At 41.6% G+C, this 24,837-nt stretch overlaps 1 protein-coding gene across 3 annotated transcripts in view; it reads right to left on the bottom strand.

Moving 5' to 3' along the window:
• ARAP1 (ArfGAP with RhoGAP domain, ankyrin repeat and PH domain 1) overlaps positions 1 to 20,016 on the bottom strand; it is a 76,310-nt gene extending 56,294 nt beyond the window's left edge. The window contains exons 1-3 of one of the 3 annotated variants that reach the window (XM_074216797.1): positions 19,998 to 20,016; positions 16,057 to 16,220; positions 14,480 to 15,195 (exon numbers count right to left, since the gene is read on the bottom strand). In XM_074216797.1, coding sequence (XP_074072898.1) covers positions 14,480 to 15,132 — 653 coding nt within the window. In that variant the 5' untranslated portion in view covers positions 15,133 to 15,195; positions 16,057 to 16,220; positions 19,998 to 20,016. Of the gene's footprint in view, positions 1 to 731; positions 1,049 to 14,479; positions 15,196 to 16,056; positions 17,722 to 19,997 lie in introns of those variants that run through there. The other 2 variants (XM_074216798.1, XM_074216799.1) reach the window with 2 other exon arrangements.
• Between the last annotated feature and the right edge of the window lie 4,821 nt (positions 20,017 to 24,837).

Raw genomic sequence — 24,837 nt, forward strand, 5'->3', positions numbered from 1 at the left:
TGAGTAAGGCTCCCAAGTGATCCTGGGGGAGGGGAAGGAGGGGAGAACTACAGCTTGGGAGTCAGGAACTTTGGGACCATTTTACTGGTTGAGAGTGGGATGGGGAATATAGGGAAGAGAAGAAATACTTCATTTTCCCCTTCCTATGCCGGCTGACTTTCCGTGTTTAAGCAAGTGTTTCCTAAAGGATGGGGAAAGAGGAGAGATACCATCAGAGATAGTCTTAAAAAGATCTAGAGAGACAGAGAGAAGAAGGGAGAGGGAGAGAGATGAGAGAAGGCAAGAAAAAATGGAGAGGGGGAGAGGGAAGGCGAAAGGAAAGAAAACAGGACAGAGGGAAGGAAAAAGAGAAGAGAGGGAAAGAGACATGGAGCAGGAAGGAAAAGGAATGAGAGGAAGAAGCAATCGATTCACCGAGAGGGACAGAGATTTGAAGAAAGTCAGAAAAACTAAAAAGAGAAAGTAACTGAGGAAAACAGAATAAAAAGTGAGAGATAGTACAAGAGATGGAGAGAAGATAAAGAGAAAAAAACAAGACTGAAGAAAATTCTAAGAATTGATTAGAGGAGAAAAAAAAAGAATATTGATGAAATAAGAGTCACTTGAGTGGGTAGGGACTCAGGAACAGGATCCTGGCTGAACCCCTGCAGCAGCTGCCGTCCCAGACTCCCCGGATGGCTCTGTCGGGGGACTTTTGCCCAAAATAACCAACTAACACCACACCCGCTCACCCTCAAGTCGTATCCTCTTCGTCCTCTTTCTTTCTCTGGCCAGCTGTGTGTAACAGAATTTGTGATGTGTGTGTGTGTGTGTGTGTGTGTGTGTGTGTGTACTTTTTAGCAACGTGTTGTGTCTCTGTGTCTGTGGGGTGGCTGCGTGAGTCTGTGTTTATATCAGTGGGTGCTCAAGACTGAAGTTTCAAGTGTGTATCTGGAAAGTCCATCTGTTGCGTGTGCGTGCGTGTGTGTGTGTGTGTGTGTGTGTGTGTGGGTACCCCTGTTTGTGCGTCTCTTTGCCCAGTCCGACGCTCCGCCTGCTTCCTGCTCCCCGCCCCCCCACTCAATACTTCCTGAAAACATGATCCCACAAAGAGAAAACGAAAAAAGCCACCCAGAATCCCCTGGGGCAGATACTTCCTCCCCAGCCCCCCCGAGATTTACATGCCCCTCAAAATCCTCCACTCCCTCTCCAATCATGTGCCATCTTTTATTGCCACAGCTGGGCAGGGTAAGAAGCAAGAAGCTGGGGAGGTCTCCCCTTCCTCCAGCTCAATTCTGAGGCATTAAGACAGATTTTTCCCCCCTTCAAGAGACCCAAAATCTTCCCCAGAGCTTCCCTAGCAACAGGTGATCCTGTCCTTGGGGACCTGGGATTGGCTAGGAAAGGACAAGGCTTTCCAGAGGGACTGGAAAGATGTTTAGAACTTGAGAGCATCTCTTCTAACCCCCTTTACTTAAAGGAGAAAAGTGAAACACAGAATAAGGATGAGCATGAGCAAAAGAAGCAGAAGGCGACTCTCTAAGTTCTCCAGCCCAAGTTGCTCTCTACCATGTCATACCATCCTGCCATCCTCCCAGACCATCATGGAGAGCAGGGACTGGCTGGGCCAAGGGCAGTCCTAGGAAAGAATCTGCTCAGGGAGCCTCCATTCAGTGGAAAGAAGATCCTAGGGATTGGCTGACCTGGGTTTCAGTCCCAGCTCTCTCCAGACATGCTATAAGATCTTGGTCTCAATCTTTCCATGTCTGGGCCCCGGTTTCCTCTTTTGTAAAAGTGAGGGACTAGGACTAGAGTCCTGACTAGCTCAGACATTTGGGATGAATATATTGTTCTATAGCCCTAGAAACATGTAAACACACACACACACACACCAGACAGAAATACCTGAAGTTAGATGGGGCCTGACCTCAGATCACCCCCAGGCTGAGCTCCAAGTCTGGGGAGGAAGGGATACCTAAGACTACTGCCCCAAGGTATTATACCCAGTTTACTTCAGTATCTATTATCAAAGCAAACACACACACACACACACACACACACACACACACACACACACACACAGATGGACACATATGCAAGCACAGATGGGCAAATAGTGAAACACAGATGGAGAACGACCCTTCCCTTCTCCACACCTCCCCCACACAGAGAACAGGCAGATACATGAACACACATACAATCAAAGATTTCCATGAGCTGCCTTAGTGGTGATCTCACAGCCAGTGAAGTCAGAGTTGGCAGGAACTTCAGAAGGCATCTTCATCAGCTCTTACTGAAATCATCAGTACAAACTATAACCCCCTCACACCCCACAACACACAAATGCCACCAACCCTCTGCAGGAAGACATCTAGGGATAGAAGGGTCCCTTCTTATTGATGTAACCCACATTAGTACTGGATGGCCCTAGGTTTTGGGAAAAGGAAGGAGGGAAGGAAGGAAAGAGAGAAGAAAATGACAGAGAAAGGGAAAGGAGAAGAGAGAAAGGAAGAAGGGGGTGAAGAAAAGAGAGAAGGAAGGAGGGGGAAGGAAAGATGAAAAGAAGAAGGAAGGAAAGAAGGGAGGAAGGAGGAAATGAAGGGAAGGAAGGAGGGAGGGAGGGAAGGAAAGAGGGAGGGAAGGGAGGAAAGAGAGAGGGAAGGAAGGAAGGAGGGAGGGAAGGAAGGAAGGAAGGAAGGAAGGAAGGAAGGAAGGAAGGAAGGAAGGAAGGACGGACAGAAGGGAAGAAGGGAGAAGGGTGGAAGGGAGGGAGGGAGGGAGGAAGGGAGAAAGGAAGGATGAAGGGAGGAAGGGGAAGGGAGGAAGGGAGGGAGGAAGAAAGGAAAGGAGGGAGGGGGAGCAAGAAGGGAGGGGAGGAAGGAGGGTTAGGGAAAATGCTATTATCATCTCCATTTCACAGTTGAGGAAACTGGAGTAAATAGAGGTGAAGTGACTTGCCAAGAGGCCGGTGAGTGTCAACTGGGGCCCAATCTGAACTCTAGTATTCCTGACACCAAGCTTGAAGCTCCATCCAGGGTGCCACCTGGCTGCCTCAAGTCCAAGATAATGCTCAGGCCTGAACCTTTTGCCCTCTTTTCTGAGCTCCACACCTGTTATTTCCAGCTACACATGGATGTACAAATTCAAAACATCCAAAGCTGAACCCATTAACTTCCCCCCATAAACCTGTATATCCTTCTGACCTTTCATCTAGGCTTCCTTGTTTACAATCTTGTGGTTTTAAAACCATGGTATATAAAGCAAAGAAAGCATAAGTTCAAATGCTGTCTCAAATATTTTTGCTTGTGTTACCCTAGGCAAGGCAGCTAGATGATAGAGGGGATAAAATACTAGGCCTGGAATCAGGAAGATACATCTTCCTGAATTCAAATCTAACCTCAGACACTTAGTAGCTATGTAACCCTGGACAAGTCATTTAGTCCTAGTTGCCTCAGTTTCCTCATCTATAAAATGAATTAGAGAAGGAAAGGCAAACCACTCCAATATCTTTGCCAAGAAAGCCCCAAATGAGATCACTGAGAGTCAGATATGACTGAATATAACTAAACAACAACAAACTCTTAATAAGTCATTTAATCTTTCTGAGATTCAGTTTCTTCTTCTGTAAAATAGGAATAATAATAGCACCTATTTGAGGACTGGATGAGACAAAGTATATTTGCAGATCTTAATGTGAGCTATCATCATGATTATTATTCTCCATTGGAACAAGATGGAGAGATATGGCTAGGTGATAGGACAAGCAAATAGCTGCTATTCTAATTGAATGATCACATTCAGATGATAGAGCTCAGATGATGACATTTGGAAAGAGGTCTTCAGTGGAGTATCCCAGGGTTCAAAAATCAACTCTAACATCAATATAAATATATATGTGTGTGTGTGTGTGTGTGTGTGTGTGTGTGTGTGTGTATACTCTCATTAAAGGATCAGAGAAGATGATGCTCTGGAAGACACTTTCAAAGTCTCCTGATGAAATCCTCTCATTTTACACATGAGGAACCCTAGGCTCAGGATAGTGAAGGTCATCCAATCACAAAGGCATTAGTATTAGTAGTATAAGTGTGAGCCAAGGTCTTCTGACTCAGTGCCAAAAGTCTTTCACAAAAACAGACCAGAGGAACGTGGTTAACAATAAACTATGTGAAAAGCTCTGAGCATGTTACCGGGAACCTTAGCAGCCAAAAAAGGTAATTCAATCTGGCTGAATGAGGAGAGACAGTGGATCCAGGAGGAAGTGATAAGCCCACTGTTTTCCCCCTCAACAAACACCATCTTAACAAATGATCATCTGATTCCAGTCCAGGCCAATGTTGAACATCTCTGATTGTTTGGTGGGACCTTAGAAGGAATACCTCAGAGGTCCCTCCCAAGCACAAGTTCCAACTCTTCCCTCTCCTCCACCATTAAAGGTCAATCAGTTCCAAGGTCCTACAATTGTAGTGGGTCTCCTCCCTCTTTTGGGATCATGGACCTCTCTGCTCCTAGTTCTGTCCCCTGGAGCCACATTGAGCCAATCTAATCCCTCTTCAAACATGGTGATCTTTCAAGAATTTCAAAGATAGCTCTCATGTCTTCCCAAAATTTTTTATTCAACCTAGACACCCTCAATGCTTTCAAATCCTCCCATGGCTTCCAATCAGTCCCCTTCATATCATGGTCAGCCTTCTTTGGTCCCACAACAGCTTGTCAAATGTCCCTGCCAAAATGGAGTAGCCACAACTAAACTTCAATGACCCAATGAGTCTGAAAACAGAAGGACAATCACCTCACCATCTTCCTTTATGACCACAAATGAACTGACCACAAATAAAGCTCATTGCTGTGCCACGGTCTAGTCCACATTTCTCTGCCTGTTCTACAGGATTAGGATAAAATCATAGGATTTAAAGCTGGAAAGGTAATCTGGAGATCATCAAATTCAATGCTCTCATTTACAGATGAATAAATGAAGGCCCCAAAAAGGGGAAGTGACCTACCCAAGATCACACAGTTGATAAGCAGTGGCACCAGGATTCCTGGTCAGACCACATAGGTGGCATTGTGTTGCATTCTGGGTGGAACAACTTCTTAAGAAGGACATTGACAAGTTGGAACAGGTCCAGAGGATGGTGACTGGGGCAGGGAGGGAACCAGAGATTGAATCAATGGGTGGAAACTGAGGAGGAGAAATATTTCAAAGGCTCAAAATAAAGAAAAACTTCCTACAAAGCAGAGCTGTACAGGGGAGGAAGGACAGCCTTGTGAGATAGATAGCAGCTCTCTTCTTTCCAGGCCTTTGAGCAGAGGCTGAAAGACCCCAGGCCCTGTTGAGGCCAGGCTGGAGAGCTAAGGGACCTCAGTGGGCCCCCCACCCCAGGTGCAAGTTCCAACTCTTCCCTCTCCTCATCATTAATGGTCAATCAGTCCCAAGTTCCTACAATTCTAGTGGGTCTCCTCTCTCTCGGGATCATGAAGCTAGAGTTGGAAGGGACCTAAGAGTGAAGTCAAGACAAGGCAATGAACTGCCTACTATAGGCTAGGGATTATGCTAAAAACATTATAAATATTTTCTCTTCTGATCTTCACAACCTTGAGAAGTGGGTGTTATAATTATCTTCATTTTACAGCTTAGGCAACTGAGGTAGAAATGGTGAAGTGGTGAAATAACTTTCCTAGAGTCACAGAGCTACTTAGTGTTTAAGACTGAATTTGAACTCAGGTTTTCTTGACTTCAGGTCCAGCACTCTTACCACTGCACTACTAATTGCCTTAAAGAATTCCATCAACCATGACCCTTTGTTGTGACCTAATGAGCCATATGGCACCTTCTCCATGAAGCCTTCTAATGCCCACCCTCCTATTGTAAAATCTCAGAAGTACCACCTCATATAACATAGGTATTGTAGTCATCTGTGTTTCTGTATATGGGCAGCTAGATGGTACAGTGGGGAGAGCACTGGTCCTGAAGTCAGGAGGACCTAAGTTCAAATCCAGCCTCAGATATTTACTATCTGTGTTGACCTAAGACAAGTCACTTTACTGTGCTTGCCACACATCTAGAACCATCTCCAGTTGTCCTGATTCTTATCTGACCACTGGATCCAGATGGCTCCAGAGAAGAAAGTGAATCTGGTGATTTAGCACAGCAGCCCCTCATTCAAATCCAGTTCACATGCTTGTCATGGCATCATCTTTCTTATGTCATGATTTTCTTTAAAAATGAAGGACAATGGGGCAGCTGGGTGGTACAGTGGATAAAGCACTGGCCATGGAGTCAGGAGTACCTGGGTTCAAATCCGGTCTCAGACACTTAATAATTACCTAGCTGTGTGGCCTTGGGCAAGCCACTTAACCCCATTTGCCTTGCAAAAACCTAAAAAAAAGAAAAATGAAGGACAATGGAAGCAATGTAAAGACTAACAGACTGCCTTCTATGGGGTGGGGAAAGGGAAGCAAGATTAGGAGGGAAAATTGCAAAATTCAAAATACATTAATTAATTATTTTTTTAAAAAATGAAGGACAAACATCATTCCTGTCTAATTCTTTTCCCTGTCCTCAAACTCCATGAGGGCAGGAACTAAACCTCATGTTTCATCTTCCCCAGCACAAGACTGTGCAAACAATAGGCACTTCATTAATGTCCATAAAATGAGCCATAGTCTAACATCATCTTTCTCCATGTGTCTTTATGCTTTATGATTAGGTTATATACTCTACAAGTCAAAGAATGGGCCTCATCAAAATTTTCTTATCTAGTATCAAGCAAAGAGCTCCACACCGGGCAGAGTCAAGATGGAAGCATGAAGGCAGCATTCCCCAACAACTCTGACCCCCCAAACCCCCAAAAAACAAAGGATAGCTCTAGCCAAAATTTAGAGGAGCAGAACCCACAGAAAGACTGAGTGATACATTTTCCCAGTCCAAGATAACTTAGAAGTTCTGCAGGAAAGGTGTGCTTCACTCAGACCAGGGGATGGAAAAAAAGCTGGGGGCCAGCCCAGCATAGCCCAGAGATCACCTGCAACAGCTTGAAGGGGCAGTGAGAGAACTCTTCTGCACCTGGGTAAGCATGGAGTGAGGAGCACCAGCCGCAGAACCTGCAGCGAGAATCAGGAGAATGCAGCATGTACCCCCAGAGACAGTAAGGGAAGTCTGCAGAGATTTCTCTGGTAGGGGGTAGGACTCTGCTGTTTCCCTACACTCAGACCCAGGTTGCAGTTTGGGCTTCCATACTAAGTAAGATAGCTGGATCCCACCTTATACCCTCAGGGCAGAGGGAAGTGGGGGGGTCATCTACATATCAAAGCACAGGCAAGAGAGCATAAGACTTTGGAGGAATAAAGGTCCCAGTGGGGTGGCCCCCCCAAAAAAAACCCCAAAGCCTTGGGCTGAGGAAATGAGTAAACAACAGAAAAAAGAAGAATCTGACCATAGAGAATTACTTCAGTCCCATGCAAGATCAAAACATATACTCAGATGATGACAAAATTGAAGCTTCTATATCCAAAACCTCCAAGAGAAATAGAAAATGGGCTCAGACTGTGGATGAGCTCAAAAAAAGACTTTGAAAAGGAATTAAGGGAGGTGGAGGAAAAACTGGGAGGAGAAATGAGAGCAATGCAGAAAAATCATGAAAACCAAATCAAAAGCTCAGTGAAAGATATACAAAAAATACTGAAGAAAATAATAAGTTAAAAACCAGTTTAGGCCTAATGGAAAAAGCAAAACAAAAGGCAAATGAGGAGAAGAATGCCTTAAAAAGCAGAAATGGACAGCTGAAAAAAGAAATTAAAAAGCTCTCTGAAGAAAATAACTCCTTCAAATGCAAAATGGAACTAAAGGAAGCTGATGACTTTGCAAGAAAGCAGGAAGAAATAAAACTCTTCCAAAAAAGCCAAAAATTAGAAGAAAATGTGAAATATTTCATTGGAAAAACAACTGACCTTGAAAACAGATCCAGAAGAAATAATTTGAAAATTATTGGACTATCTGAAAGCCATGATCAGGAGAAGAGCCTAGACTTCATTTTTTTTTTTTAGGTTTTTGCAAGGCAATGGGGTTAAGTGGCTTGCTCAAGGCCACACAGCTAGGTAATTATTAAGTGTCTGAGACCAGATTTGAACCCAGGTACTCCCGACTCCAGGGCCGGTGCTTTATCCATTGTGCCACCTAGCCACCCCTAGACTTCATTTTACAAGAAATAATATAGCAAAATTGCCCTGAGATCCTAGAAGCTGAGATAAAAATAGAAATCGAGAGAATTCACTGGTCACCTCCTCCTGAAAGAGATCCCAAAAGAAAAACTTCCAGGAATATTAAAGCCAAATTCCAAAACTCCCAAATCAAAGAGAAAATTCTAAAAGCTGCCAGAAACAGACAATTCAACTACCATGGCTCCATAGTCAGGATTACACAGGATCTGGCAGCATCTACATTAAGGGCTCGTAGGGATTGGAATATGATATTCCAGAAGGCAAAAAGATCTTGGTTTACAACCGAGAATCAACTCTCCAGCAAAACTGAACATCCACTTTCAGGGGAAAAGATGGATTTTCAATGAAACAAGGGACTTTCAAACTTTCCAGAAAGTTTGATCTACAAGTACAGGACACTGATGAACCACAGAGGGAGTAGAAGAGAGGAACTAACTATGAGGAACTTGATGATGTTGAACTGTTTGTATTTCTGCATGGGAAGAAGATATTGATAACTCATATGAACTTTATCATTTATAAGAGCTGTTAGAAGGAACCTATATAGACAGGACATAGGCAGAAGCAGAATATAATGGTATGATGTGGTAAAGGGATGGAGTCAATGGGCAATGGAGGAAAGTATTAGGAGGAAGGAAAAGGAGATGAAGAAGAAGCTGAGAGATTTCACATAGCAGTCAAAAAAAAAGCTTTTTCAATGGAGGGGAGGTGGGGAAGGCAAGGGGGAATGAGTGAGCCTTCATTCTCATCAGAAATGGCTCAGGGAGGAAATGACATGCACACTTAATAGGGTGAGGAAATCTCTCTTTCCCTGGAGAAAGATGGGAAGAAAGGGAAGGGATGAGGGGAATGGGGGGAGGGAAGGGGGGAATAGGTGATAGAAGAGAGGGAAGATCGAGGGAGAGGGTACTCAAATGCAACACACTTTTGGACAGGGTCAGGATGAAAGGAGAGAGAGAGAGAGAATAGAATAAATGAGAGTGGGGAGAAATAGAGGGGAGATACAGCTAGTTATAGCAACTGTGGGGAAAATATTGAAGCAACTTCTCTGGTGGACTTATGATAGGGAAAGCAACTCACCCCAGAGACAGAGCCATTGAAATATGAACACAGACTAAAGTACATTTTTTTTCTCTCTCTCTATTCTTGAGGTCTCCCATCTTCTTGGGGGGGGAGGGGGTTTAATGTTTACTCTTATAACATTCAATTTATATCAATGTATGGCATGGAAACAATGTAGAGACTGTCAGACAGACTTCGGGGGGAGGGAAGGGGGGAAATTGTAGAACTCAGAGCTTTGCAAAAAATGATGGGTATATATTACTATTGTATATAATTAGAAAATGAAATGTTAAAAAAAGAGCTCTGCACATAGTAAGAGATTACTAAATGTTATCTTAAAGACATTCTTCTTTATGTTGATCCAAACTTTACTTCTTTTGATTTCTTCCCACTACTCAGTTAGGAGGTACAGTGGATAGAATTCTAGAACTGAAGTCAGTCTAAGTTTGGCTTCAAACCCTTACTAGCTGTGTCACCCAACCTCTGTTTGCCTCATCTGTAAAATGGGGAAATGCATGTAACACAGTGTCTAATACTTAGTAGGTGCCATATGAATGTATATTATTATGTATAAATATGTTATTATTATTATTATTATTATTATTATTATTATTATTATTATTATTACTAGTTCTGCACTAGGAGCCAAAGAGACGTCTACCACTTCCAGGGACTGTGACTATTCAGTATCAGATTGCTTGTTTTTATCTTCATGACATCTCTCATAAATGTCCTCTTTTCCCTCCTCCAATAGTTCACACCAGGACAATTGGAATAACTTTCCTGTTACAGTACGTGGTTTCCCAACCTTGTCTCTCCCCACTCTAGTCCATCCTTGGCTCATCTACCAAGGGGATTTTCCTAAAGCTCGCACCTGACCAAATCAGCTCTTCCTCAACAAATCCAGCAGTTCCCTGTCACCTCCAAGAAAAACATTCTTTAGCTGTGCCCTTCCTCATTTCCCAGGCTCCCCATATCATACCCCCCTCTGTAAACTCAATGATGCAGGGCTACTGGTTTTCTTGCCCCTGGAGAACATTCCCTCTCCAGACTCTTCATCTGCACTGGCCCCTCCCCACTCCCATTCCAAGCTTCCTCACCTCCTACAAGACTTTCTTCCAAAAGTTTTTGTCACTTCCTCCTCTCCTTTCTAAGATTATCTTCCTCCACTAACTCTGTATATATCATGGGTGGGTGTAGCTACAGATTGTCTTGCCTATTAGTGAACTCCTTGAGGGCAGGAGCTGATCTTTTCCCTTTTTTTTTTACTCTCTGTGGTTAATACAGTGCTTATAATGCTTATGGGTGTGTGAGAGAAAAAGAGAAACAGAATGAGGGAAAAAAGGACAGATTCAGAAAGAGATGAGGTCAAAGAAAGACAGATTAAAAACAGAGATAAAGTAGTGAAAAGAGACAAAGGGACAAAAAAGAGAGACACTGGAAAACAGAAAAAAATGAAAGAGAAAAAGAGGTAAAGATACAAATGAAAAAAGATGATATTCTAAAAAGAGAAAACAGAAGAGACTGAAAGGTAAAGAATGAGACAAGGAAAGAATGAGTGACAGGTACAGATATACAGAAAAGAAATGAGGGAGGAAGGTGAAGAGAGAGAGAGAGATAAAAACAAAGAGAGAAAGAAGGAAGAGATAAGAGAGGAAAGATAGAAAGGTGAGGGAGGGGAAGAGAGAGGAAGGGGAGGGGAAGAGGAAAAAGAAGAGAGAAAGAAATGAAGAGGAGAGGAAAGAAAAATAAAGAAGGGGAGAAAAACAGAGAGTAAAGGAGTGAAAGAGGAGAGTCAGAGAGAGAAAAAAGAGAAAGGAGGGGGAGAGTTAGAGGAGAGAGAGAAAAAGAAGAGAAAAGAGTCTAGTCTCTGGATGTGAGCCCTATATCTTCAGCCATGTTAAAAGTACCCCCAAAACACCAAGCTAATCTCCTCCCCTGTTCATGGTGGGCCCTAGGATGGGGAATTTAGGAGTAAATGTCACCAAATGTCATCCCACAGTTGGTGGGGAAGTGTTGGGCCAGAGACTTGCCACTAGAGGGAGTAACAGTACCAAAGACAGGACTAGAGTCTTCCTCTAAAAGCCTACTCTCAGGGCAACTAGGTGGTACAGTGGATGGAGCATCGGACCTGGAGTCAGGAGGACCTGAATTCAAATCTGACCTCAGACACTTAATAATTGCCTAGCTTTATGACCTTGAGCAAGCCACTTAACCCCATTGCCTTGCAAGAACTTTAAAAAAAAAAACCACAACGTTGTCTCTGACCTCAAAGAGCTGACATCCTAAGGGGAAGGAGCATGAAATACATATAAATGCTGTCTAACTGGAGGCAACCTGGTAACTGGAGGTAGGATTCGAGCTGAGTCTTTTGAGAAAGTCAAGGAAAGGGAAACCTAATGCTGCATTGCCTGCGCTGTCTTAGCTGTGGCCTCGGCTCAGATGCAACACTATCCAGTCACTGCCCTATTGTCCCAACTCAAGTTAGTCTTGTCTCTGGGGCTCCCCCTCCCCTCCATCCTCATGGGTTTCTTCCCCCAAGCTCAAAACTTCCTCAGACAGGGAGAAAGGCAGAGTCAGAAAGAAAAAGAGAAAAAGCAAATAGACAAAGGGAGGAATAGAGAGAGTTGGAAAGAGCAAAGAAATGGGGAGAGGAATGAAGAAATATAGAGAACAATGAAGAGAAGGGAGAGACAGAGAGAAGTGAAGAGACCCAAGAAGAAATGTAGAGAGAGAAGCATACAAAAAAGGTAAAAGGGAGACAGAAGAATAAAGAGATGGAGGGAAAGAGAAAAAGACAGACACAAAAAAGGAGAGCGAGATTAAGAGAGGAAGAGAGAAAGATGAGAAAATACAGAAGCCCCGGCTCTTCCAATTATTGCCTATATGACATTGGGCAAATTATTGAACCTGCATTAGTTTCTTCCTTATAAAATGGGAAATTTTTTTAAGAATGACATTAGCTTGGGCAGCTAGGTGGCACAGTGGATACAGCACCAGTCCTGGAGTTAGGAGGACCTGAGTTCAAATGAGAACTTCAGACACTTAATAGCTGTGTGCCTTGCCCAAGCAAGTCACTTAACCTGATTGCCTTGAAAAAAACTTTTAAAAAAAAATGAAATTAGCTGATGTATATGGAAACACTTTAACTATGAACACAGCTTTTTAAAAAGAACTTACAGTAAGTCTACAGAAAAAAAAGCTTGTATTTATGCCATTTACTCCACTTTTATCATCTAATTAGTTTTCTTTTGATAAAATTAAATATTTTGTGAAAATCATAATATTGAAAGTCAATTTAACTGCCTAAACTTGTTTAGTAATCATTTCCAGTTAAATTAATTTTAATGAATAAACCATTATAACATTTTTTAAAACAAACACACATATACACACAAAAGAAAACTGAGAAAGCTGCTCAGACACAGAAAAAGAAAAAAGATTGAGGCAAATCTTTGTTCCCTTCTTTCCATTCCTAGATGGCTTATCCCATGACCCTTGCCAATCCCACCATCTCTACTCCTGAAAGATTCATAGCACCCTCCCTCCAGACTCCTGTATACAGGGGCAATGAACACCTTCCATAGCCCACTTCTGACCATATCCATTCCTTGTTTGAAACCTGTTTTGGCTTACCACTACCCACAAAGAGACTGCAAGAGGAAATATTAACATAAGGGAAACATTGAGCCTGCCCCCATCAACCCAAGGGAGCCACTATGCCATTTTTCCACTGGTCATGAAAGGCTGGCATTTAAAAATATCAGTCATATTAGGCTCACTTTTCCAATGTCAATGAATGGGTCAGATATCTGTGCATGACCTATGAGACAGAAAAGGGGTCCTTTAGTCTCCCTGCATAAGAAGCCCCTCCACCTTAAACAACAAAAGCGGCCATTCATGTTGTTCCTTCCAAGGAAAGCCCATTCCTCTGGATCCCTCTAACTCTTAGGAAGTCTGTTGTTATATCAAGCCTCTGCCTCTCTGCATTTCTCTGCACCTACTGCTCATAGTTCTCCTTCCCACCCTTGAGACCAGGCCAAAAAAATTAAGGACAGACATTACATCTCCCCCAAATCTTCCCTAATCTGGTTTACACCACCCCAGTTTTTTCCAATAAATCCTCATGTGGGAAGGTCTCTAGACCCTTCACCATCCTGGTTGCTCTCCTATGGATGTTTTTCAGGGTCCCAGCACTGAAGACAATAGAATAGAGGGTCATACTAAGACAGAGGACAGCAGGATCAAGACCCTCCCTAATCCCATCTGGCAGCATTTTGGACTTTCTTGGCTGCCATATTATATCATTGACTCAAATCTCCCAGATCATTGTCAGGACTACTATCTAGCAATGCTTTCCCCACCTATGTTGGTGAGGTTCATTTTTTAAGTCAAATATAAGACTTTACTCTTCAATTTCTCTAATTAGGTTCATCTAAACATCTTAGCTAGTCAAGATTTGGGAGGTTCTTGACTCCTTCATCCAGAGTATTGACTCTGCCTTTCCACCTTTGATTCATCTGCAAATCTGTTTAAGCGCATCATCTATACCTTCTTTAAGTAGATGATAAAAATACTTAACAGTTCAGAGCAAAGCACAGATCCCTGGGGCCCTCCACTGGAGACCTTCTACCAAGTCAGCTTCTAATGAATATTTTGGAGTCCAGCCATTCATCCATTAAGGAATCCACCTACATTTCTAGCCTCCATCTCTCTGTTTTTCCACAAAGAGAGCATAAGTTTTATCAAACTTTTGTTAAAATCTAGGTAAATTGTATCTACAGCACCATCACTCGACCTATCAGTTCAATGACCCTGTCCATAAAGGTAATGAGGCTCTTCTAAGTAATCAGTTTTTAAGAAAAAACAGGTTATAAGAGTCAAGGCTGCCCCAGTTGTTCTCTCCAGCCATACTGGATCTTCCTCTTCAGCTGGATAGGCTCTAAGCCTGCCCATAATTTCCCCATCTTGAGTTTTTGCTCCCCACTTCCTCTCTGCCAGAAGTATTTCCCACATTCATTTTCCCTACTGGAATCTTCATTAGTACAAATTCAAGTATTGCCGCCTTCAGGAAACTATCTCTAGACCTGCTCTTAGGACCAAAGCCATAAACCATGTCTTCCTCTCAGTACAAAAGCTTACCAAGGGTGGGGTCCATGTCTCTCCTTTCAACAGTTCTGAGGTCAAAGCTATGTCCCACATCTCCCTTCCTCTCCCTTACCTCACCAGAGGCTTAGGTGGGCCAGTCCGAGGAGGAATGGAGGGTGCTCTGGTCTCCACATGGTGTCGTTTGGCAGGTAATGGAGGCAGCACAGGGTCTCTGGATGGACCAGGCTCCGGAGGAGCAAATGGAGCAGGAGGCCGGCAACTTCTTCGGGGAGGGATAGGTGGGGCAAAAGCTGAAGAAGGAACTAGGGTAGAGGTCTGCACTGGGACTGAGGCTGGTGCTGAGCCAAGTATTGGTATTGGGGCTAGGGTTGGGACCATGGCTGTTGCTAGTTCTGGGACTGGGGCTGAGGTTAGGGTTGGGGCTGGGGTTAGGTCAGGGGTTGGAGCTGAAACTGGGGCTGGGGAAGAACGAAAGACATGGCGTTTAGCAGGTACAGGTCGAGGAGGTCCCCGTGGGGCAGGGGCAGGGGCAGGCCCACGGGGCTCCTCAGAAGTGGTGGCATAGGCTCGTTGGAGACCAGATAGAATTCGTCGGCGATGCCCAGGCATTGAAACACCCATGTGGAGAAGTTGTCCATCACTCAGGCCCTGGCAGTCACCTGCCCACACTAGTCCATACTGCTCAAACTGCACAGCATACTGCTCCAGATGCAATGCCCGCAGCCACTCGGCCACAGGCAGCGCAGCCCCTACCTCCTCCGCCATGGCCTGGAGGGCAGCAGGGGCACTGGCAGATCAACTGGAATATCAGCTCATCCCCATCAACACCTAGAACCAGAAATATACATACAAAGAGAGAAACCAGGATCAGGTTAGAAGGTGTAAGGTATCTCAGAAATGAGGGTGAAGGACAGACCCAGGACCAGCACCCTGTACCTCACACCTCATGGTAAGGAGGAACCACAAACCTACTAAGGGGTAGAGGGAATGGCACCTAAGCAGTCAATGACACACTCATCAGTCAACCAGAAATAGAAGAGGAAAGAGAAACCCAAAATATCCCTCCTGCTTCTTTCTAGAACTTGAGGACCATGGAATTTTTTTTTTGACATATTGGTTAGGTTTGCTGCTCTTTTAAAAAAATTTTCCCTTCTTTAAAAAATTCTTGATTATAAGGCATAGCTCTCTAGGAAGGGGAGAAAGGGATATAGTGGGAAATGCAGATACATAAAAACAAAAGATTAAAATAAAAAATTATTTTTTAAAAAAAGAAAGACATGGGGCAGCTAGATAAGAGCACCAGCCCTGGAGTCAGGAGGACCTAAGTTCAAATCTGGCTTCAGACACTTAATAATTACCTAGCTGTGTGCCACTTGACCCCAATGCCTCACAAAAAAAAATAAATAATTAATAAAATAAATAATTAATTTTTAAAAAATTTAAAAGACTCAAGAAGGAAAAAATAAATATGAAGTGAGGGATGTCAAGGGTAAGAGGAGGGTTAAGGCAGGATCAGACAATTAGGAAACACAGAGATCAAAGCCCCCTTCCTGGAAGACTTACTCCAGGTGATCCCATATTCCCTCCACCAACCCCTTTCCCCCCACATCCAGGCAGGTGACCTCGCCCCCCTACCTCCCACAGCACCTGCAGCCTTCATTCCCAAAGGTCATTCCTCCCACCACTTACCTGGCTGCTGAGGATGACTGGATGCCTCCTGAGACAGAGATTACAGAAAGGGACTCCCCATGACTTCAGAGGTGGGAACTGCGGGAGAGAGGCCAAGGAAGAAAGACTTCTGAGTCCAAGATTAGAAGGCAGTAGGGTGGTCTGGAGGAGGGTGGGTATTGGAGCTGGAGGAGGAATAGAGAAAAACTGAAGGTCAAGAAGGGAGGTCAGACTGGACTGAACTCACACAAAAAGAGGTGGGAGAGACAGGATAGGAAACTTTGTTAGAGACCCTGAGAGAGCCAGGACATACTCATACTCTGAGCTGCTCAGACCCAACTAGGAAGTCCTACAACCGGTCAAACGTGGCCAGCTGGCCAGGCCCTGAAGACTTTCAGAATAAGGAGCAGTCCATAACCTCCCAAGGCTGCCCACTGCACATTAGGACAAATGGTGTTAAGTTGTCATTACCTCAAAAGGAAATTCCCTTTTTTGCCTCTTCTCACTTTCCCTAGACTCTTCCCCGAAGGAGAGCAGGTAGAACCCCCTTCCCATGGGGCATCCCTCCAAACATATGAAAAACAAGATCATACCCCTCATTAAATCTTCTCTTCATATGGCATGAATTTGGGACCTTGCACCCTCTCAGATGCCTCTGGCTTAAACTGTGAAGTCCCAAACTGAGCACAGACTTCTAGAGAGCTGAGGAGATGGCTACATCACCTCCCCTCTGGCTTAAACACGAGGCCCAAGATCCCATCAGCTTCTCTAGCTGCAGACTGAACAATAAAGTCAGTGCCTTCTACCTGAGGTCTCACTTTTGAGGGAGATCAGGTCTGACCTGATGCCACTTGGTCTGGACCTTACAGCAGGAACCAAGGCCATCAGGAAAGAACTAGGGTTCAGCTTGGGCTAAAAGTCCAGTATTGGGGAATGGCAAGGGTTCAGCATTAAACACAGCATGCACAAAGCTATAAAAATGGACATCAGGGGTGGCTAGGTGGCGCAGTGGATAAAGCACTGGCACTGGAGTCAGGAGTACCTGGGTTCAAATCCGATCTCAAACACTTAATAATTACCTAGCTGTGTGGCCTTGGGCAAGCCACTTAACTCCATTTGTCTTGCAAAAACCTAAAAAAAAAATGGACATCAACCAAAGCCTCAACTAGGGTGAGGCAGCCAGTGCTTTGTCTCTCAGGAAATCATCTCTCTCCCTAAACTGCAATTAGCACACACTATCCTCCATCTTCAATCAACACATGTTTACACCAGTTTTGTTCCCATGATTGGAAGGTTACCCCCTCGAAGTCTCTTATTTCTGCTCCCAGTTCCTCTGGCTTCCTTTAAGACTGAACTACACTCTTGCCATGTGCAGGATGCCTTCTCCATCTCTCTCTTGCTAATCCCTTCCTTCCAAGATTACTTCCATTTTCATGGCATTATCTCTTGGATATTATTTATATTTTGGGTATTTTTATACATTTCTATATATTTATACATTATCTCCCCCATTCGATTGGAAGTTCCTTGTGGACTGGTACTGTCTTTTGCCTCTTTTTTAATCCTCAGAGTTTAGCACAGAGTCTGGAACATATGAGATTAAAAAATATTTATTGATCGATTGATCGATGTATCAATAGCACCATGAGTTCTTATTAAATGCTTGTTGATTGGGGCGGCTAGGTGGCACAGTGGATAGAGCACTGGTCCTGGAGTCAGGAGTACCTGAGTTCAAATCCAACCTTAATAATTACTTAATATTATTTAATAATTACCTAGCTGTGTGGCCTTGGGCAAGCCACTTAATCCCATTGCCTTGCAAAAAAAAAAAAAAAAAACTAAAAAAAATGCTTGTTGATTGATTGATTCAGCTATCTTTAAAGTATATGGTTAAAATCTGCCTCCCCCATTAGAATATGAAGTCCTTGACAGCAGGGGCTGCATTTTTGTCTTTTCCTGAATCCTTAGTGCCTAGCACAGGACCTGAACCATCAAAGGTGCTTAATACTATTCATTGATTGATTGATGGATGCATTTTTTAGGTTATTTACATATTGTCTCCTCCATTACATTACAAACTCCTTGAAGGATGGGATTTTCTTTTGCATCTTTTTGAATCCCCAATACTTAGCATATAATAAATGTTTATTGGTTGATTGATATATCTTTTATATATATAGTTATTTACCCCTGTCTCCCCCCCATTAGTTTGTAAGCTCTGTGAAGGTAGGACTGACTATATTTTAGCTTTCCATTTATCCTCAGTAAATAGGGAATAGCAAATAGCAAATAAAGAACTCAGTGTTTCATTAGTGTTTGTTAACACTGCATCCCATCCACGCATTGAAGTCTTATTCCCCCTCCCCCTCCCAAGCACACTGCCTTCACTAACAAAAAGTCCCCCAACATCCAGTGTTGTTGTTCCATCATGTTCAATTCTATGACCTCATTTGGGGTTTTCTTGAAATAATACTAGAAGGTTGATCATTTCCTTCCTTCTCCAGCTCATTTTGCAGATAAGCAAACTGGGTTGAGTGACCTGTAGGGATCACACATCTAATAAGCAACTTGAGTCTGGATTTGAACTCAGGTGTTCCTGACTCCAGGCCCAGCCCTCTAGCCACTGTACCAACTAGCTGCAGGCACCCATGTTCATTCACAGTTACCCATTGATCCTCTGCCTGTGAGAGTCAGCACCAGAAAACCTCCCTGGGAGTCTGACCTGGTACCTTCCCCTTCCTTCCAAGCCCAGGAAATGTTGAGGAAACCATTTGCATACAGTTTTGCATGTGCGTCAGGTCTGTCACAACTTCTGAGTGACCCAAACTTCTTCAAATCCCAAGCAGCCTCCCAGCTGGTTCAGATCACTCCGGTAAGGGGTGTCGCAGCCCCACTCAGGCCCTAGGAGAAAGGTGGCAGGCCAACAGTGCCAAGAGCCAGAGGGGGAGGGAAGGATGTATGAAGATTCCTTGGAGAAAAGGAGCCGAGGAAGGAACTGATTCAGAACTGATTCAGCCCCCAGATTCAGAGAAAGGGATGTCAGAAGTCAACTGGTCCAACCCCTTCATTCAACAGATGAGGACACTGGGAGCCTGGGAAGCTAAGACCCAGGTCTTAGGTAGGAAGCTGCAAAGGTAAGAGCTGAACCCCAGGTCTTCTGATTCTAGAGTCATTGCCCATTCTACTAGATTGTGCTGCTTCTAAGCTCAGATGCCTCAGAGTTAGCTAAGGGTCTCCCAAGGTCAGGATCTCAACCAGCAGCCAAATCCAGGACTTGAGAGCCAGGTCTCCCTGAGCTCAGGGTTTGGCCAAGACCAAGGTAAGAATACAACAAGAATTGCATGTCTGCACAACACTTCATTCAACTTTTTCCTGTATCGTATATATCACAATACACACTCCAGGGCCCTCTGATGCTCATCCTCACATAATACATACATATATCTCTCATCTTACATGAAAACCCCACTGCATACAACCTGCCACAAACCCAAACCCTGGGCCTGCCCCCAAAGCGCCTACATACTCCCTGGTTGTGTATCACATATACCCATGTCACACCCCATCAACGGGCATGCTCCTAGACAATGGCACACAGAGTAATAACACCAAAGACTGTCCCCAAGTCCAGAATGACTACAACACACACACTACAGCACATCTCACCCCATAACCATTCACAATGCCCACAGCATTCCATCCACCCCACAACTATATCACAAATACACCTGTCATACTGAGGCTCCAAGCACAAATGCTCATACCCCACCCCATAACAACTATAATATACACAGAGATAAATCATATAACCACAACACAAATTGGCAACACCACAAAAGACTTCCCTGCTACCCAGAACATCACAGCACAATGCCCCTTCAGTCCCTCCTCAATCTCCACAGGTCTTTCTCTGAGCCATAAAGGCCATGCCCCTGCCCAGGTCCCTCCACCCAGCTTGCTACCTGTAGACAGTGAGGCACACCCTAGTTCGGGCCTCTCCACCTGCTCTGGTCCCAAATGAGGAACCAATCTATGGGGAGGAAGAGAAGGAGGAAGCGAAAGGCTCATTCAGCCCAACCCAGAAAGTCTTCCCCCACCCTTGGTCAGCTTCCCTCCGATCCAGCTTCCCCCGTCAGAGTCACTGGAGAAACAGCCTAGAAGTCTGGATTCATCTTATTCACTGGTCCTTCCGCTGAACTCCCAAATATCCTTCCACCACTTCATCTTGAAATATCTAACTGCCCCTCCCTCTTTGTCACATTACCTAGGATCTCTGCCCACCCCATTATATTACCCAAAGATCACTGCCTTCTCCTCCTGTCCATCATATTACCCAGTGATTTCTGTCTACTCTTATCTGCCACATCATCTGGAGATTTCTGCTTTCCCCTTCTTCTCAGTCACATTACCTGGAGATTTCCGTACAACCTCATAATGTAACCCTGAATTTTCTATCTTTCTTTCTCACAAATACATAACACCTAGAGATTTGCCTCTACTCACACATAGGAGTTTTTGTCTACCAAGCTATAATTTCAGAAAAGTCAACTGTGGTAGAGGAAAAAAAAAAATCCCATATTTGGAGGCAGGAGGGCTGAATTTGAATTATGACTGTAGGATTCATTGAGTCACAACATTTTTTGTAAATAATATTTTTTCCAATTATATGTAAAGATAAGTTTATAACATTCATTTTTAAAAGATTTTGAGTTTCAGAGTTTTTTCCCTCCCTCCCTCCCATTCTCCCTCCCCAAGATGACAAGCAATCTGATATGGGCTATATGTATGCAATCATGTAAGCATATTTCCACATTAGTCACATTGTGAAAGAAGAAACAGAACAAAAGGGGAAAGCCACAAAAATTTTATAAAAAATGAAAACAATGCTTTCTGAGTCTATAGTTCTGTCTCTGGATGTGTATAACATTTTCCATCATGAATATTTTGGAATTGCTTTGGATCATTGTATTAATGAGAAAAGCTAAGTTAATCAAAGTTAAACATCCCACAATATTGCTGTTACTCTAAACAATATTCTCCTGGTTCTATTCATTTCACTCAATTCATGTAAGCCTTTCTAGGTCATTTCTTATAGAACAATCATATACCACAACTTCTTCAGTCACTCACCAATTGATGAGCATTCACTCAATTTCCATTCTTTGCATCCAAAAAGAGGGGAGGCTATAAATATTTTTGTATATGTGGGTCCTTTTTTCCCTTTTTAATGATCTATTTGGGATACAAACCTAGTAATGGAATTACCGAATCACCGAATTTGATTGTCCTTTGGACACAGGTTCCAAATTACTCTCCAGAATAGTTGGATCAGTTCACACACTCCACCAACAATTTACCCATATTTCTCCAATATTTATAGTTTTCCTTTTCTGTTAATTAATAGATGTTGAGGTGAGCTGTTTTAATTTGTACTTCTTTAATCAATACTGATTTGAGTATTTTTTCATATGACTTTAGATAGCTTTAATTTTTTTTCATCTGAAAACTGCTTGTTCATTTCCTTTGATCATTTATCAATTGAGGAATGACTTGTATTTTTACAATTTGACTCAGTTCTCTATATGTTTGAGAAATTAGAAACAATGCTATTGTTTCTAATACTTCTAATCTTGGCTGCATTGATTTTGTTGGTGCAAAACCTTTTTAATTTAATGTAATGAAAATTATCAGTTTTGCACTTTATAATGTTCTCTATCTTTTTTTAGCCATAAATTTTTCCCTTTTTCATAGATTTGTTCTCCAAATATGCTTATGGTATCACCCTTTAGGTATGAATCATGCACCCATTTTGACATTTTAGAGAATATGGTATAAAGATGTTGGTCTAGGCCTAGTTTCTGCTGTATTGTTTTCCAGTTTTCTCAGCAGTTTTTGTCAAATAGTAAATTCTTCCAAAAGCTGGAATCTTGGGTTATCAAACAGTAAATTACTGTAATCATTTACTACTGTGTCTTGTATGCCTAATCTATTCCCCTGATTCTCCCTCTCTTTATTAGCCAGTATCAAATAGTTTTGATGACTGTTGCTTTAATAGAGTTTTAGATCTGGTTCAACTATGTCACTTTCCTTTGTTGTTTTTTTCCATTAATTTCCTTGATATTCTTGATCTTTTGTGATTCTAGATGCTCTATAAAATAATTTTTGGTAGTTGATTGGTATGGCATTGAACAAATAAATTAATTAAGCAGAATTGCCTTTTTTATATATATATTAACTTAGGCAACCCATGATCAATTAATGTTTCCAATTATTTAGATTTGACTTCGTGTGAAAAAGGTTTAGTAATTATATTCATATAGTTCTTGTGTTTGTCTTGGCAGATAAACTCCCAAATACATTATTTTATTATTTCACTTATTTATTTATTATTATTATTATATTATTTTTATTTTTAAAGGAATTTATCTCTTGCTACTGGGCATTGTTGGTAATATCTATAGATATGCTGATGATTTTTTGTGGTTTATTATATATCCTGCAACTTTCCAAAGTTATTAATTATTTCATCTAGTCTTTTAATTGATTTCTGGGATCCTCTAAGTATACCATCATAATTTTTTTCTTCATTGCTTAGTCTAATTCCTTAAATTTCTTTGTCTTCTCTTATTGCTAGAGCTAACATGTTGAGTACAACATTAAGCAATAGTGATGATAATGGACATCCTTTTTTCATCCCTGATCTTACTGCCAAAGTTTCTAGTTTATCACTATTACAGATAGGAATGGGCACTACATTTTGTAAAAAAATTTTTCTGTATCTATTAAGATAATAATATGATTTCTATTGGTTATTGATATAGTTGATTATGCTAATAGTTTTCCTAGTTTTGAACTAGTCCTACTTTCCCAGTATAAATCCTACCCTAGTCATAGTGTATTATCCTCAGGATGAATTGCTATAATCTCTTTTTTTTATTTTTATTTTTTAGATTTTTCAAGGCAATGGGGTTAAGTGGCTTGCCCAAGGCCACACGGTTAGGTAATTATTAAGTGTCTGAGTTCAGATTTGAACCCAGGTACTCCTGACTCCAAGGCCGGTGCTCTATCCACTGCACCACCTAGCCGCTCATATAATCTCTTTAGTAATGTTTCAAAAATTTTGCATCAGTGTTCATTAGGGAAATTGGTGTATAATTTTCTTTCTCTGTTTTGACTCTTCCTGGTTTATATCTCAACACCATATTTGTGTCAAAAAAGGAATTTGGTAGAACTCCTTTGCCTGTTTTTCCAAATAGTATATATGTACATATATATATATATATATATATATATATATATATATATAAGTTTATATTAGAATTAATTGCTTCTTAAATGTTTGATAGAATTCACTTGTAAATCCATCTGGCCCTGGAGATTTTTTCTTAGGGAGTTCATTGATGACTACTTCAATTTCTTTTTCTAAAATGGAGTCATTTAAATATTTTATTTCCTCTTCCATTAATCTGAGTGATTTATATTTTTGTAAATATTTATCCATTTTATTTAGATTGTCAGATTTACTAGCATACAGTTGGGAAAAAATAGCTCCTAATTATTCCTTTAATTTTCTCTTCACTAGTGGTGAATTCAGTCTTTTCATTTTTTAAATTTTGTTTTCTGGTCTTTGAACCTTTTTCATTTTTGATACTGGTAATTTGGATTTCTTTATTTTTTTAAACAAATTAGTCATAGGTTTATTTTACTTTCAACTTTATTAATTTCTTCTCTGATTTTCGGAGTTTCTAATTTGGCATTTAATTGGTTTTTTAAAATTTGTTCTTTTTATAACTTTTTAAATTGTCTGCCCAATTTATTGATCTACTCTTTCTCTAACTTATACATGTAAGCATTTGGAGTTATAAAATTTTCCCTAAGTACTGCTTTGACTGCATTGCATAAATTTTGGTATGTTGTCTTATTATTGTCGATCTCTTTAATGAAATTATTGATTTTTATCTATGATTTGTTGTTTGACTAGATCACTCTTTAGGATTAAATTATTTAGTTTCCAATTCATTTTTAATCAGTCTTTCCATGACCCTTTACTACACGTAATTTTTATTACATCATGATCTGAAATGGATAGATTTAATATTTTTGACTCTCTGCATTTGATTGTGAGGCTTTTATGCCCTGATATGATCATTTTTTATATAGCTGCATATACTACTAAGAAAAAGATATTTCTTTCTATACTCATTCAATTTTCTCCAGAGATGTATCATATAAAATTTTTCTAGAATTCTATTTACTTCTTTCTTGTTTATGGTTAGATTTATCTAGTTCTGAAAGAGGGAGATTGAGGTCCCCATTAGTATAGTTTTGCTTTCTATTTCTTCCTATAACTCACTTAATTTCTACTTTAAGAAGTTGAATGCCATATCATTTGGTACATACACGTTTAGTATTGACATTACTTCATTGACTCTGGTACCTTTTAGCAAGATGTAATTTCATTCCTTGTCTCTTTTAATTAAATCTACTTTTACTTTTGCTTTGAGATCAGGACTGTTAACCCTGCTTTTTTTTTTACTTCAGCTGAAGCAAAATATATTCCGTTACCAACTTTTACCTTTACTCTTTGTGTGACTCTCTGCTTCAAATGTGCTTCTTGTAAACAACATATTGTAAGATTCTGGTTTTTAATCCACTTTGCTAATTCAGTTTTGTTTTATGGGAGAGTTCTTCCCATTCACATTCTCAGTAATGATTATTATATATTTCCTTCCATATTATTTTCCCTCTTTCTATACTTTTCTCTCTCCTTGCATCCTGTCCTCCCTCACAAAAGTTTTGCTT

Source organism: Macrotis lagotis, chromosome 1 (genome assembly GCF_037893015.1).
Source record: "Macrotis lagotis isolate mMagLag1 chromosome 1, bilby.v1.9.chrom.fasta, whole genome shotgun sequence".
Classification (NCBI taxonomy): Eukaryota; Metazoa; Chordata; class Mammalia; order Peramelemorphia; family Peramelidae; genus Macrotis; species Macrotis lagotis.